Source organism: Mirounga angustirostris, unplaced genomic scaffold, assembly GCF_029215605.1.
Source record: "Mirounga angustirostris isolate CCGP_5_RB_7025 unplaced genomic scaffold, mMirAng1.0.hap1 SCAF_7, whole genome shotgun sequence".
In the NCBI taxonomy this organism is placed as follows: Eukaryota; Metazoa; Chordata; class Mammalia; order Carnivora; family Phocidae; genus Mirounga; species Mirounga angustirostris.
The window spans coordinates 34,208,404-34,225,711 of record NW_026991715.1 but is presented as its reverse complement, the minus strand read 5'-3'; the positions used below and the strand labels follow the sequence as shown (position 1 = coordinate 34,225,711).

At 35.8% G+C, this 17,308-nt stretch overlaps 1 protein-coding gene across 6 annotated transcripts in view; it reads right to left on the bottom strand.

Annotated features, from left to right (window-relative positions):
- The window catches only part of ANKHD1 (ankyrin repeat and KH domain containing 1), a 126,212-nt gene that overhangs the window by 98,222 nt on the left and 10,682 nt on the right, over positions 1-17,308 (bottom strand). For all 6 annotated transcript variants that reach the window (XM_064595991.1, XM_045893723.3, XM_064595992.1 and 3 more), the window contains exon 2: positions 1,515-1,668. In XM_064595991.1, coding sequence (XP_064452061.1) covers positions 1,515-1,668 — 154 coding nt within the window. The remainder of the gene's footprint in view (positions 1-1,514; positions 1,669-17,308) is intronic.

The following is a 17,308-nucleotide window of genomic DNA, read 5'->3' as shown; positions in this document are numbered from 1 at the left end:
GAGAAGCAGACTCCCCGCCGAGCAGGGAGCCAAATGTGGGACTCGATCCCGGGTCTCCAGGATCATGACCTGAGCCGAAGGCAGTCGCCCAACCGACTGAGCCACCCAGGCGCCCCCAAAATAACCTACACATTCTTCTAGATTAAATTCTTACATGTAGGGTACCTGGGTGGCCCAGTCAGTTAAGCAGCTGCCTTTGGCTCAGGTCATGATCATGTGGTCCTGGGATCCAGCCCTGAGCAGGGCTCCCTGCTCAGCGGGTGTCTGCTTCTCCCTCTCTCTCTGCCCCTCCCCCTGCTTGTGCTCTCTCTCAAACAAATAAATAAATCTTTAAAAATTTTTAAATAAATTCTTATGTGTATTTAATATGCACATATATTTATGCTAGATAAGTAACTAAAAGGAGTGTCATACAAAGTGAACATATCTCAAAAGCAATATACAGAAAAAAAGAAAAGCAATATACAAAGATTAGAAAAAGTTAACTTCCTTCTTAAAACAATTTTAGCTGATAAAAGGCTTTCATTATAGTGGAGTGGAAACTTGGTACAGGAAATAATATGCAGGTTGTACAATATAAAACAGTAATGAGTATATATTATTTAGAAAGCATGCTTATCACAGATTTTTCTCTTATGCTACCATAGAATGAGAAGTTGATTGGTATATTTCAGTCTAATTTTGTGTTCAATTTTTATTTAACTGTCTTCTAAGAAAAAAATAGCAATTTATTATTAAGTTACCCCTAGATGAAAGTGAATAAGTAAATAATCACATGCAGAATACCCTAAATCAGTTAAGATCAAAGATTCATAATTTGATGAACCAAATTTATCTCCCACATTTATAATGTAATTGGTAATAGGTAAGTTTTCCTTATTAACTAGCTGATTATCTTAGACCTTAAAAACAGTGTTGAGCCCTAGAATCATCCACTGAAAACGTTCAACTGGGTGGGGGGATGGGTTAGCCCAGTGATGGGTATTAAGGAGGGCACGTACTACATGGAGCACTGGGTGTTATACGAAAACAATGAAGCGTGGATCACTACATCAAAAACCAATGATGTACTGTATGGTGACTAACATAATAAAACAAAATTAAAAAAAAAATGTTCAACTAAAAATTTTTAAAATATAAAATGTGAACATTTTCTTTAGGAAATAAAAAATATAATACATCTTAAGAGTTCAAATTTCATATAATGTCACATAATTTTGGGGTGATCTTATACAGCTTTGTGTAGAGATCTTGACTTTTATTTATTTTTTTTTTTAAAGATTTTATTTATTTATTTGAGAGAGAGAGTGAGAGAGAGAAAGAGCACAAGAGGGGGGAGCAGGAGAGGGAGAAGCAGACTCCCCGCTGAGCAGGTAGCCCGATGCGGGACTCGATCCCGGGACTCCAGGATCATGACCTGAGCCGAAGGCAGTTGCTTAACCAACTGAGCCACCCAGGCGCCCGAGATCTTGACTTTTAAAGAGATGAAAATAAGAAAACAAAAAATAAATTACCTGCTGCTTCCAGCAATGCTTCTAATCGTGCCTGTGTCTCTGGATCCACAGTACGTAAGTCTGCTCCTTCTGCAGTACTTGATAAGAATATCTCTGATGTTGTTTTAAGTACTGGGTTATCCAGATCTTCTTGATCCAAAATAAATGATTCGACCTGTTTATGAATTAAAAATGCAATATCCATGAAACTGATCTCAATATTGTTAGAATAACTGCAATTTAAGATAATATGATTTCTGGCTTGAAATTTAAGTATAAGCAGATAAATTACTGTAGAAACATGGGGCTGTGGGAAGGGACTTTGAGGGAGACTCCTACCTGCTTATCTTCAGACATGACTACAGTATAACTCAGACACACCAGATTCAAGTTTCCTGAAGAACATTGTACATTTTGTGCCTAGCACAGAGCTTGAAAAGCAGCTTTTGTTTTTGTTGTTGTTTTTAATGAAATAAGTACATGACTATAGTCCCTGGGAAGATGTAAACAGGACTAGATAGTAAAAAGACTAGATAGCATGGATAGGTCATTAAGGCTCACTTTTTCCTCTCTTTTAATCAATTTATTAAATTCTGATTCTTAAAAGAAAATAAGATTTAATACACTATCAAATATCTGGAGCCCTATAGACAAGAAAGCTCCATGAAGTTAGGAACCATACCTGTTTGTTCACTGCTCTGTCCCCTGGGCCTAAGAATATCTCATGTACATTAGGTACTGAATCCGTATTTGTTGAAATGAATGAATTAGGTATAAGCAAAAGCAACTTATGAAAATAAACATGTAACCCTCTAAATTCAAATCTAATTTTAATTCTAAATGAATTTTCTTAAATAAAATATGTACTATCTTTCTGGGAAGTAATTTGGAAATGTGTATCAAAATGCTTTAAAAGGCTCATGCCCTTTGATTGTGTAATTTCATTTTAAGGAATCTATCCTTTAAAAAGCATCTGAAAGCAAGACAAAAATAATCAAGGATGGTCACTGCACATTAACTCAAATTCCAAAAATCAGAGGAAAAAAACTACAATTGGTAATTTGGTAAACACATTCTGTCCATTCACAGGATGGACTACCATGCAGTCATTAAAAACAATGTTTCTGAAGCAAATTTGGTGACATGAGAAAATATTCATAAAGTGAAGTGAAAATCACAAGATTCAAAACAGTATGATCTTTATTTTGCTAAAAGTATATATATATGTATATAAACATGAACATGACTATCATGTATATAATCATGAGTATATATTTATGTACCTAGCTAGGTCTACAATATGTAAATACATATAACCAGGGAGGTTAACTTATTTGTAGACAGATAGAAAAAAAGAAACATAAAGGTTAAGTACTTCTCCAAGCTCACACAGTTAATAAATGACACAGACAGGTTTCAAATCCCGCCACATAGCTATATAGTCTATGCTCTTAACTACTAGGCAATGCTACTTCAGGGAGCCAGAGTATTCAGACTACATTATTTGGCATATTTGGTAGTTTGTCATCAGTTTCATAATGGCCACCAAATAAAAATCCTAAGAAAGACTGTAAAGTTACAATGATTTGGATACATTTTATCACCTAGTGATAAAATTTTAGAAAATACCCCTTTAACTTCACATCTAATAACACTGAACCACATTACTATGCTGCAATACAGCTTTTTTTTTTTTAAGATTTTATTTATTTATTTGAAAGAGAGAGAGAGAGAGAGCACAAGCAGGGGAAGAGGGAGAAGCAGGCTCACCACCGAGCAGGGAGCTCAATGTGGGGCTCGATCCCAGGACTCTGGGATCATGACCTGAGCCTAAGACAGATGTTTAACCGACTGAGACACCCTGCAATACAGCTTTTTTAATATGTAATTACAGACAAAGATGCCATTCTAGATCCATGCCAGTAGATAAATGTATCCTATCAGTTGTTAAATGAAAAGATAACTGCTTGTACAATAAAAATTTCACAGGCCCAAGAAATTGTTAGGTATTTGCAAATATATATACTTGCCAATTGTGAGGAGAGATAAAACCATCATGCCAAATTCTGAATTTTTTATTACAGATAGTATTTAGAAGCTTGGGTGGCTCAGTCAGTTAAGCATCTACCTTCGGCTCAGGTCATGATCCCAGGGTCCTGGGATTGAGTCCCACATCGGGCTCCCTGCTCAGCGGGGAGCCTGCTTCTCCCTCTCCCTCTGCCTGCAGCTCTCCCTGCTTGTTCTCTCTCTCTGACAAATAAATAAAAAAATCTTTTAAAAAAGTTAACACTTCTATTTTATAAAAAGCAATGGTCTAACGGGTATTACACATATTTTGGAGACAAATACAGATTTGTACTGTGTAACGTTTTAAAAATCCAAGTTAAGGATTCTATATTCTCTCTTACTCATTTTCCCAATATTTACTGAAGTCCTGTTTTTTTTTTTTTTAAGATTTTATTTATTTATTTGAGAGAGAGAACACGACAGAAAGAGTGTACGCACAAGCAGTGGGGAGAGGCAGGGGGAGAGGGAGAAGCAGACTTCCCGCTGAGCAGGGAGCCTGATTCGGGGCTCGATGCCAGGACTCTGGGATCATGACCTGAGCTGATGGCAGACGCTTAACGGACTGAGCCACCCAGGCGCCCTGACAGTACAAAAATGTGGTAGAAGATACTAGTCAAAGGCAACATGACTATCACAAAAGGCCTCAAAGAGAAATAAATGGTACAACTACATGCATTAAAGAGAGAGAACTTGCTTCCAGCCCCAGTAATCCAAGACTTTGCACAAGAAGCAGCATATGGGTTAGGCTTTGAAGGATGCATAGAATTTCACTAGACAGTTAGACATGGGGATAGAAATCAAAGGGAATGAAATAAAAAAGGGGCTTGAAGATGCATTTGGAAAGTGATGAGTGGTCCACTCTCAAAAAATATAAGGTCCTTCATATACTGCTGGTGGGAATATAAATGACACAGCCACTGTGGGACAGTTTTGCAGTTCTCCAAAAATTAAACACAGAATAAACATATGACCCAGAAATTTCACTTCTATGTACATAAAAGGATTTAAAACATGTCCATACAAAAATTTGTATACAGAAGTTCATAACTCTATTATGCATAATGGACAAAAAGTAGGAAAAAAAAAAACCCACAAATGTCCATCAACTGGTAAATGGATAAACAAAATGTGGTATATCCAAATAGTGGAACATTATTATACCATTAAAAGGAATAAGTACTGACACATGCCATAGCATAAACGAACCATGCAAATATTATGCTTAGTGCAAGAAGCCAGAAACAAGAAGTCAATTATTGCATGATTCCACTTATATGAAATGTCTAGCATAGAAATTCATAGAGATAAAAAGTAACTTAGTGGTTAAGTGGAGAAACACAGAGGGAGGGATGGGAGTAGCTATTCATGGGTCTAAAGTTTCTGGAATGATGAAAATGTCTGGAATCAGATAGTAGTGAATGCTGTACAATCTTCTAAATATACTAAAAACCAATGAATTGTACACTTTAAAATGCTAAATTTTATGGTATGTAAATTTTATCTCAAATTTTTAAAAAACAGTGAAGAGCCTAGAGTACAACTACGGCTTTAGGCTAGAAAGAACAACTAGGGATAGATTTAAATAAGACCATGCAAAAGGTGACAGACTGCTCATGGCCTACCTGGTCACCTCCACTAGAAAGAGAGAGAGAACCAGCAGCAATGTTATCCTGGATGTCAGTAATATTAGTATCACATACACAAGACAGCACATTCCCAAGTGCTTGGGAAGAAACAAGTTAGGAAAAAAACACAAAATAGAGATGTGTCCCTAGCCTTCAAAAGGCTTATAACTTCTCTAAAAATTAAAATTCATGGCACTCCTGGGTGGCTCAGTCATTAAGTGTCTTCCTTTGGCTCAGGTCATGATCCCAGGGTCCTGGAATCAAGCCCCACCTCGGGCTCCCTGCTCAGCGGGAAGCCTGCTTCTCCCTCTCCCACTCCCCCTGCTTGTGTTCCCTCTCTTGCTGTCTCTCTCTCTCTGTCAAATAAATAAATAAAAAATCTTTAAAAAAAATTAAAATTCATAAGACAATTTATTCAGTTTAATTCTCCTACCTCTTAAAATGCATATAAATTCAAGTTTCAGTTAGGCAACATGACATAATGGAAAGAATACTGTGCTACAGATCAGAATCAGGTTGAAGTATCAGTTTCATGAGGCACTATGTGTGACGACGTTAGGCATGTCACTTTCTGCCTTTCCAATGTTCCATTTCTTCCTCAATAAATAAAATACCTGCCCCATCTATCTTACAGTGCTATTCAAATGATGAAATAAGGTAAAATAATTGGAAAATAATAAAACACTATATAAATGTAATTTTTAGGATATTAATTCTGTGTAATTACAACTCTTTTGTCCTGTCCCTCACCACAGTGTCTATCTTCTATGCCCTTTCAAACTGGAAGAATGATATTCACTGAGAATCTCACATGTTACATTTTCATCAGAATTTACTTGAATTCCTTTTTTTTCATTTTATTTATTTTTTCCAGTTTCATTAAGATATAATTGACATACATCATTGTATGAGCTTAAGGGGTACAACATAATGATTTCATATATGTATGTACTGTGAAATGATCTCCACAGAAAGTTTAATTAACATCCATCACTTCACAGTTATAATTTTTTTTCTTGTGATGATCACTTCAATTTTCAAGTGTTGTTTTAGGCATTTTATATTTAAGTTCTGACCCAAAAGATCAAATTTTAGGGGCACCTGGCTGGCTCAGTCAGAGGAATGTGCACCTCTTGATCTCAGGGTCATGAGTTTAAGCTCCACATGGGATGCAGAGATTACTTAAATAAATAAAACTTAAAAATAAATAAATGAATAATAAAAGGATCAAATTTTAAACATCTGTAACACTTGTGGGAAAAAACTTAAGTTTCCCAGAATGAGTTGTAATTATCCATAACTATACACACAGATGATTTGAATACAATTAGATATGCCAAAAAGCACTCAACTCTAATATATCCTTTGTCCTACTCTCTCTAAATTTTAAAAGCCTGACTCAATGTGGAATCAATAAAAGGACAAAATATCCAGTTATGCCTCTTACTTTGGGACTATCTGGGGGGTTGCTTTTGGCAGTTCATAAATATCTTACCTGGTAAACCTGTTGAAATACATACTTTTGTAATTCAGATTATAATAGCATTACCTCAACCAGCCAACATGGAAACCATTTATAGCGACATGGAAATACTAAATTAGACCAATGCTGTATATTTAACATAAAAGGCTTGGTGATACAGTCCCCAAAAACACATCTAGAAAATGGGTAAGTCCAAAATAATGTTATACCTAATTAAATTTGTCTTTATCATATAAATGAATAGAGAAGCCCCCGAGTGTCTTACATAAAGCTAAAGGATCACAGAAATGTCCCTACTGCCCAATGATAATTACATAACTCTCGATCCAGCAGCTACACTGAGCAGCAAACATAAAACATCCACCTGTATGGGTACTGTTTTTGCCAATGACAAGAAAGTTTATTTCAAGTCTTTGAGATTGCAGATTTTTTTTTCTATCTCCTGATTAGGTACAAAAACAAAAGGTGGAAGCAAAAAGATGAGAGGGAATCTGGCCCCAAGAAACTATTTTTCTTTTATAGGTAATCTTTTCTAAATGCTACAGGCAAAACACTTTATGTCTTCCTTCTGAAAAGTCTTTTCTCACCTTCCTTCTTTAAAAAAACATGAGTATAGTAGCTTCAACTAGAATTTAAACAAAGGGGGGGGCAGGGTGGAAAAGGGGAATAAGCATTTTATCCTATTTTTATCCCATTTGACAATTCAGAAATGAACAACTGGATGGCAACAGTTACTAGGAAGATTAACCACAGACTCAACTACTATCACCTTAAAAAAACAAAGTCACCTGGCCAAAATCTAGTTAGAAAAATCACTTATTAACCAACCTATGCTTTGGCCAAAACTCAATTCCACTAAAAAACAACAACAACAACAAAAACCGCACACCATTTCTATCAAGTGTAAGTAAGCAGTGTTATAATTAAAACATTAACAATACTAATATGTTTTAAGTCTTAAAAAAGTAAAACAATAAAACCTCACCTATACATTTGTCAATAACCAACTGCTACCTTCTATAAGGTATATTTCTGGAAATAGCAATTGCTAGTTAGAGAAAATAAGTTAGTAAAAAAGGAACATTTGATTATAAAACATATACATTATATATACTTGTTTATATATTCTCCAGTCACTTGGTCATATCATGCAACAAGCAAATAAAGACTACCAACCTCTCAAATATAAGTTGAAAGTACATTGTTTTATATAGAACACCTTTTAACCTAACAATGAATTATGAAACTTTTATTTTAAACATGTTAAATAAGTTTGTATTTTGAGTTGGGGACTACAATATTAGTAGACACAAATTGTGTGTCTGCTAACCTTTAAGACTAATCATCACTCCATGAATTCCAACTGGAGCTATGAGAAGGGTAAATGTTTTACAGTACCTCTTCTCACAAACTTTCAAAAATAAAGCTCCCTTAAGAGATTCAGATTTGAGGAGCGCCTGGCTGGCTCTGTCGGGAGTGTGCAGCTCTTGATCTCGGGGTTGTGAGTTCAAGCCCCACGTTGGGTGTAGAGATTACTAAAAAATAAATAAATTTATAAAAAATTCTCTTTAAAAAGAAAAGAGATTCAGATTTGATAATTTAAAATGAAAAGCTAAATAAAACATTGTAAACATCTGAAACATTTTTTAAAATGTATTTGCTATATCTCTTCTCTTTTGTACAGTTTATATTTGGATAGACCAGTAAGTATGTCTTACTTTTCCCACTCAAAGTAAGTCCTCTACTTTAAGTCAGAATCAGCATTTAAACCATTTTAGAATGCAGGTGGTTTACTATTGATCTTTACTTGGAAGAGCAAAAAGTATGGATCAGTGTTCCAAGAGATAATTACTGACATACAGAGCAATTCTTTTTTGCAAAAAACACAGTATTCAAAAGTTTTGACAGTAGTATCACAACAAAAGTGCCCCAAGATGCATTCAAAGCGAGAAAGTAATACAGTTGCAATTTAGGACCAAATCTGATAAATTTAGGAATGAGTTTTGCTGATACTGTAAAACCCAATAAAATCAGCAAAAACATCTTGGAATACTGGAATGAAAAGGTTATATTCCTTAACATAAAAACTTTTCAAGCTTCTTTCTAAAAGGAAAATTGTATTCCCAATTTCAGACCCACAATCCTCAAAAAACAGTAATGGTACCTTGGGCTTTCTGAAGTTGATTAGTTTCACACAGTACAAGAGAGAACAAGTGTGCTTTTCCTAATTCTAAGTTAAAGCTAGAGAAAATTAACTTCACTTTGCTCAACTACAAAAACTTAATTTATAATGTACAGTTTTAATACAGAATCTATTTTTATTTTTCTAATTAAAGATGGGAGAAAGGAAGGTCTTCTTAAAAGTAATTGCTACTTAGGGTGTCTGGCTGGCTGAGTTGGTAGAGCATGCGACTCTTAATCTCAGGGTCATGAGTTCAGGCCCCACCTTGGGCAAAGAATTTGCTTAACAAAATAATAATAAAAAAATTAAAACTACTGTTTAAAAAAAAATAGCTACCATGAATTAAGTTCATTAAAAAAAAATAGGCTACCATTAATAAAATGCCTCATATCTGCCAGCATTTTCTATATATTATTCCAATCAATCATCTTTTTAAAAAAAAGATTTATTTATTTATTTTAGAGAGAGAGCAGGGGAGGGGTAGAGGGAAAGGGAGAGAGAGAGAATCTTAAGTGCAGAGCCCGATTAGGAGCTCAATCTCACAACCCTGAGACCATGACCTGAGCAGAAACCAAGAGTTGGAAGCTTAACTGAGCCACCCACATGCCCCCCATTCAATCATCTTAACTACTGGATGAAGTAGATTAACTGACTTTCATTTTAAGTAACTGAAACTCAGAAAAGTTAAGTGACTTGCCCAATATCCCATAATCATACAGGATCTCAAGCCATATATTTTGGACACCAAAGTTCATATTCTTTGTATTAAGTGAATCTTCTCAATAATGGAGTATAACTAAAACAAATACTAGCAAAGTAAGCAGAAAAACTACAAGTACGGTAATGCTTCAGTTTAACAGTAGCAATGTCAGGAAAAACCTTTTTTTTTTTTTTTTAAGATTTTATTTATTTATTTGACAGAGAGAGAGTACAAGCAGGGGGAGCAGCAGGGACAGGGAGAAGCAGGCTCCCCGCTAAGCAGAGAGCCTGACGTGGGGCTCAATCCCAGGACCCTGGGATCATGACCTGAGGGAAAGGCAGATGCTTAACCAACTAAGCCACCTAGCATCCCAGGAAAAAACTTCTTTAAATAAAATTAAATGTAATCAAGATTATCAAACCCACTAACAACTCTCTGACAGAGTTCTTAAAAAGACAGACAAATCATGTTTTTATTTAGTAATTTCTGGCACCCACATTTACATTATTTCTAATGTAAACTTACAACAAATATACAACAAAATTTGCGCCACAATAGGTTTTTTAAAAAGAAGACTGCTCACATACTCATTAGAAAAGTCACAAGGAATGAAGTATCTGGCAATTAAAGCCAAGAAAATCTTTTTTTTTTTTAAAGATTTTATTTATTTATTTGAGAGCGAGAATGAGAGAGAGAGAGAGAGCATGAGAGGGGGGAGGTCAGAGGGAGAAGCAGACTCCCTGCCAAGCAGGGAGCCCGATGCGGGACTCGATCCCGGGACTCCAGGATCATGACCTGAGCTGAAGGCAGTCGCTTAACCAACTGAGTCACCCAGGCGCCCCCAAAGCCAAGAAAATCTTAATGTTGAAAGGATAAACTTTATATTTTCTCTATCATAATAAATGGGTAAAGGAGTCCTGGCTTCTACTCATTATCCCAAATAGAAAATAAGCATTCGACACTCCAAAGTAATACTTGATTTTAATAAGTTAAAAAGAGCCTCAAAAACCCATAAACCTCCAATTAATACCAATAAGGAGAGGAAAGCATAATGACTAAGAGCAAAGACTCTTATAATACTAGCTCATCTCTCATAGTGTGATCTTAGCTAACTTGTTTTACCTCTTTAATCTCATTTACCTCAGCTATAAAATAAGGACAGCAGTAACCATATCACAGGGTTTTGATGAGTAAGCTAGATACTATATCTAAAACTGCACAACAGTACTTAACACATGGTAATTGCTCAACAAATATTAGTTGCTATTATTCTTATTAATATCACCACTACTACTATCATTAAGGCCAGTTTACCCTGCCTTCCTGTACTCTTACTCCCCACTCCACAAAAATAATATAGAATCATCCATCATACTCATTTTAGGCTAACAAGTAACATGAGCATATTAAGCACTACAGATATATTCACTCAACGTTTATTAGGCACCTACTATATGCCTAACATTCTATTATATACTGGAAGCACAAAAATAAATAAGACATGACTCTTGCTAATTAAGATAGACAATAAATGCAGTAAAATATTACAGATGTTATAATAGTTATATACAGACAACATGAGAACACAGAAGAAGTAACAGTCAATTCCAATTCAAGTAGTAATAAAGGACATGAGTTAAAGGACACTCTGGAACAAGAAGGTATCCAACAGGATGGGTAAGAGGGGACATCAGTGACAGAAGCAGCAGTGTATAGTGGTAGTTACAAACATGAGCTTCAGAGTCCAAGATACCTGAATTAAAATACCAACTCAGGGCACTTGGGTGGCTCAGTCAGTTAGGCATCCAACTCTTGATTTTGGCTCAGGTCATGATCTTGGTGTCACGAGATCTGGCCCCACCCCAGGCTCCACGCTTAGTAGGGAGTCTGCTTGGGATTCTCTCCCTCTCCCTCTGCCCCTTCCCTCCCCAATAAATAAATAAATCTTTAAAAAATAAAATAAAGGGGGGCGCCTGGGTGGCTCAGTTGGTTAAGCGACTGCCTTCGGCTCAGGTCATGATCCTGGAGTCCCGGGATCGAGTCCCGCATCGGGCTCCCTGCTCAGCAGGGGGTCTGCTTCTCCCTCTGACCCTCTCCCCTCTCGTGCTCTCCTCTGTCTCTCATTCTCTCTCTCAAATAAATAAATAAAATCTTAAAAAAAATAAAATAAAAATAAAATAAAATAAAATAAAGGAAAATCCCAACTCCATCATTACTAGATATACGACTTTGTGTACGTCACACAATGTCTCTAAGCTTCAGTTTCCTCATCTGTAATTTGGGACCAACTGTTTTTGCAATTTAAAAAAAAAATTATTTATTTGAGAGAGAAAGTGAGAGAGAGAGAGAGAGCACGAGCTGGGTGAGTGGTAGAGGGAGAGGCAAACTCCCTGCTGAGCACAGAGCTGGATGTGGGGCTCCATCCCAGGACTCCAGAATCATGACCTGAGTCAAAGGCAGACACTTAACCAACTGAGCCACCCAGGTGCCCTGTTTTTGCAATTTTGATTTTTGATTAAAATGAAAATCTTCATATGGTACTGGTAAAGTTTATTTGAGAATATACAGTAAGTACTTAACCCAGTGGACAATAAGCACTCAACATACAGTAGCTATTATTATGATTCTAGAAGCCAAAGCAGCAGAAGCAAATTAAACCAGGGCCTTTAACAGCCTGATATGTTCAGAGAACTACAGCAATTAGGCATGACTAGAAACAAAAAGCAAATAAAGTAGGGTAAAAAAAAGGACAGAGTTTAAAAAATAGAAACCAGATCCTAAATAGCCTTGTACGCCACATCAAGGAATCTGCTTTATCCTTTATCTAAGATATGAGAAGGCTTTTTGTCAAAAGAGTGATATGACTGGACTGACATTAGAGAATCTACTCTGATAGCAAGGTAGAGTAAGAATTAGAGGGGTATAATCTTGAAGGTACACAGAGCCAGGGATTACTGAAATAAGTGCCAGTAAAAGATGATGGTTTTATTTATGGCAGAAGCATTAAGGAAACAGGGAAAGGGACAAATAAACAAGATGTTAAGAAAGAACCTACAGGACTTAATGCCTGCTTAGATGCGTATGGTGAGAAGAAATAGCAGATATGAGATGTGAGGTTTCTGACTACAGTAAGTAACTTTAGGACAATGTAATTTACAAAGGTGGAAGTAAAAAAAAATTGGTGTGGAGGGGGAAATGATGAGTTCAGAATTAAAACTGGTGACCCTGAGGTGTTTATACAATAAACATATAGTAGGCAGTTGGAAGGCATCTTGGCAGACCGCTAAAAGTAGGAGATGGAAGCCACATGGATATTTAAGAGAATGCTCCTGAGAGAACAAACTGCAAATGCCAAAGGATCTGAAGCAGGACATGCTTGGAAAGTTTACAGAACATAATGTGGTTTTGCTTAAATATGAACACAAGACAAGCTTATGCTGATGGACTTTGTATCCTTTCATTTTTAATCACTGCCCCTTTAAACTTGCCACTTAAAACCCATCAAACTGGGGCGCCTGGGTGGCTCAGTTGGTTAAGCGACTGCCCTCGGCTCAGGTCATGATCCTGGAGTCCCGGGATCGAGTCCCGCATCGGGCTCCCTGCTCGGCGGGGAGTCTGCTTCTCCCTCTGACCCTCCCCCCTCTCATGTGCTCTCTCTCATTCTCTCTCTCAAATAAATAAATAAAATCTTGAAAAAAAAAAAAAAAAAAAAACCCATCAAACTCCTGAAGTAAGACATCCAAACATCAACCTTTATAATGATCATCCAACTTACACAGGACAATGATCCATACATTTGTGTTTAGGATCTTGGATTGTCACAAGACCACGAAAATATTAAAAGAGGTAATGCAATTAAAGTACACAATGACTTGAACACACTCAAATAAAATTTGTTAATATGTGAGGAGTTTGGAAGGACAAATATAATTTGAATAAATAATTTATCTTGTTTTAGGAAGCTCCCTGAAATGTTCATGCTTGTGAAAAGACTGATATCTTTAAGGGCAGGGACCACAATTTTTCATCTTTGTCATTCCAAAACCTAGCACAAAGTTTATCAAATAGTAGGCTCTATATAAATTATTGTCAAATAAACAAATCCACTCTACAATACCTATCAGAATCAAACAAACTGCCAAGGACTCTAATTTCTGAAAGACATAACTTTATTCTGTATGACGTGAATTCATGAAGAAGAGGTATTACCCAAAACTAAACTCTGATTTTGTTTTCTAGAGAATGAATGAATGATTGTAACAGATTAGCAACAAGGAGATAATAATATACAATAGAAAAGTACCTTTGATACTGTATTATCATATTATTCTAAATTTTGTTGGGGGAGGAATAATAGATCAAATCCATGCACCTGATTTAAGTATAGCCTTAATTAATGCTCTCTTCAAACTAAAAGAAAACAAACTTTTGTTTATCAAATCCTAAGTAAAACAGGTACTAAAGTATAGTACAGACTCTCACTGTTCATAGAGTGAAAATAACTAATAATTTAATATAATTGCAACCATTTGAGCAGTGACATCTAAGATTTGTTTTTGCAATTTAATCACATAGGTGATAACACTAGCTTGAGTGTCAAGCAAATTGTATGTTACTTAAACATTGGATTCACACCTCTTAAGTAGTTGTTAGAAGATACCAAATGCAAAAACTCTAATTACTATGGTTTATATTTTATTCCACTTATTCATTTGTCTATTACCCTGAAAAAAAAGAAATTCCATCCACAATCTTCATGCAGACTGTAGGCCACATCAGATGCATTCATCCTACAACTATGGAAACTAACCATCTCCTCCCACCTCAGTTTTATCTCCTCTCAACATATACCCATAGTTTGTCAGGGAGAGGATACATGAAAAAAAAAACAAATACTAATATTGTGACAACTTGCTCTTCTCATAGCGTGATAAACACAGGTTTAAATCACATGAGTTATCCCCCTAGTCCAACAAGAGTGTATAATAAGAGGGGCAGAAATTTCGAGAGTTAGAATATTACTAATTTGTGTGACCACAAATTCTGCAGCATATTAAATACTCCCTATTAAACTCTTCTGAAGACCCGATCAAGAGAAGGAGAACATATCCAATAACCTAGAAAAGCTAAAACAATCTTGAAAAAGAACAAAGTTGAAGGACTTACACTTCCCAATTTCAAAACTTACTGCAAAAAGCTACAGTAATCAAGATGGTATGGAATGAGCATAAGACATCTAGATAAACTGAATTTAACAGAAATAAAACCTCCAGAAATAAACCCTCACATTTACAGTCAATCGACTTTTGACAAGGGTGCCAAGACAGTTCAATGGAGAAAAAAAATAGTCTTTTCAACAAATGGTGTTGGGACAATTGGTTATTCACATTCAAAAGAATGAGGTGGGATCTCTACCTCACACCTTACATAAAAATTACCTCAAAATGCATCTAAGACATAAATGTAAGAGTTAAAACGACAAAACTCTTAGAAGAAAGCAGGCATAAATCTTCATGACCTCAGATTACACAACAGTTTCTTAGACATGACACCAAAGGCACAAGCAACAAAAGAAATAGGTTAAATATAAAAATTAAGCTTCCCCCAAATTTTAAAATGTTAAGGACATAATCGAGTGAAAAGACAATCAATAGAATGAGAGAAAATATTTGCAAATCATGTACCTGATATGGGACTAGTACCCAGAATACATAAAAAACACAATTCAACAAGAAAACCACCCAATCAAGAAATGGGAAAAAGATCTGAATAGGCATTTCTCCAAAGATATATAAAAATAAGCACATGAAAAGATGCTCAACTTCATTAGTTATTGAGGAAATGCAAATCAAAATCATAATGAGATACCATTCCATACCCACTAGGATGGCTATATTGAAAAAAAAAAAAAGTTACCAAGGTTGTAGAGAAGTTGGAACCCCCATACCTTGCTGATGGGAATGTAAAATGGTGCAGTTGCATTGAAAACAGTTTGGCAGTTCTTCAGAAAGTCAAACATGGAGTTAGTTATCATAGGGCCTAGCAATTACACTCCTTAGGTAGACACCCAAGAGAACTGACAAGAAATGTTCATGCAAAACTTGTACACAAATGTTCACAGCATCTTTATTTATAGTGGCCAAAATGTAGAAATAACCCATGAACAAAATGTGGTAAATCCACAAAATAGAATATTTTTCCAATGGAGTACTGATACAAGATACAACATGTAGAAACCTTGGCAACAATATGCTAAGTGAAAGAAGTGAGGTACGAAAGACCTCATGTCATATGATTCCATTTATATGAAATGCCCAAACTAGGCAAATCCAGAGACACAGGCATATTAGTGATTATCAGGGAATGCAGGATGGGGGCAGGAGGATGGATAGAAAATCACTGCTATGGGTAAGGTTTTGTTTGGGGGGGGCGGGGGATGATGAAAATGTTTTCAAAAGATAGTGGTGGTAGTTGTAAAACTTTGTAAATATATTAAAAACCACTGAATTGTATATAAAGAATGAACCTATGATATGTGGATTATATTTCAATTTTTAAAACTTTGGGAATTTGAGGGATGCCTGGGTAGCTCAGTTGGTTAAGTGACTGCCTTCGGCTCAGGTCATGATCCCAGAACCCTGGGATCGAGTCCCAGATTGGGCTCCCTGCTTAGAGGGGAGCCTGCTTCTCCCTCTGCCTGTTCTGCCTGTTCTGCCTGCCGCTCCCTCTGCTTGGGCTCTCTCTCTCTCTCTCTCTCTCTCTGACAAATAAATAAAATCTTTAAAAAATAAATAAATAAAAAATAAAACTTTGGGAATTTGAATTTGAAAAATACTTTGGAAATCTATTCCATTTCCTATTTTGATAAATGCACTATGGTTATGTAAGAGAATGTTTAGGGAACTTACACTGAAGAATTTAAGGGTAAAGAGGCATGATGTATGCAACCTATTTTCAAATTATTCAGAAAATAAATTATTCATTTATTTGTTTATGGAGAGAGAGAGAATACAACAGTATGAACACAATTGTTGAGTCTGGATAAAGGATATGGGGGGGAGTTCCTTGTACTATTCTTGCAACTTTCCAGTAAGTTTGAAATTACATCAAAATAAAAAGTAACAAAGAAAGATAATGTATCCAATACAATTGGACTATTGCCCCTTTTGGGATTGCTCTTTGATAATGATAATTTGTTTCACCTATGTTACTGAATTTAGGGACTGTACAATTTTTAAAACGCAAAAATAAAAATGTAGAGATATAGCAGAATAAGTAAACAGAGAAAAAAATCAATTAGAAGCTGGTAAGAGCTGAAAGTCCTTCCAAAGTGTACCACTCAAGGTATCAACTGACAGGGACGCCTGGGTGCTCAGTCGGTTAAGCGTCCGTATCAACTGACAAGGTCAAACCTTTACTTTCTGAGATTTCATAAAATGCTTACATGAAAAAATTTTCAATTATACATCATGAAAGAAAATACTAAGGTTCATTTATCTAGCTTTAATACCATACTGAGATAACGTTTTTAAAACTGAACTCACCACTAGTGATATAAAGGATAAAACATATTCTTCCTAGCATTTAATCAATATATGAAGCATTGTGATCAATCACAAGTTAGTCAATATGAGAATGAATCAGGAAAAAATGAGGATTATATTTCAGAAACATCTCATCTTACACTATCCTATGTTAACTGGGTTCAATGCCTTTAGAGAAGACACTACTGAATGCTCATACAGCCTCTCCTATTAT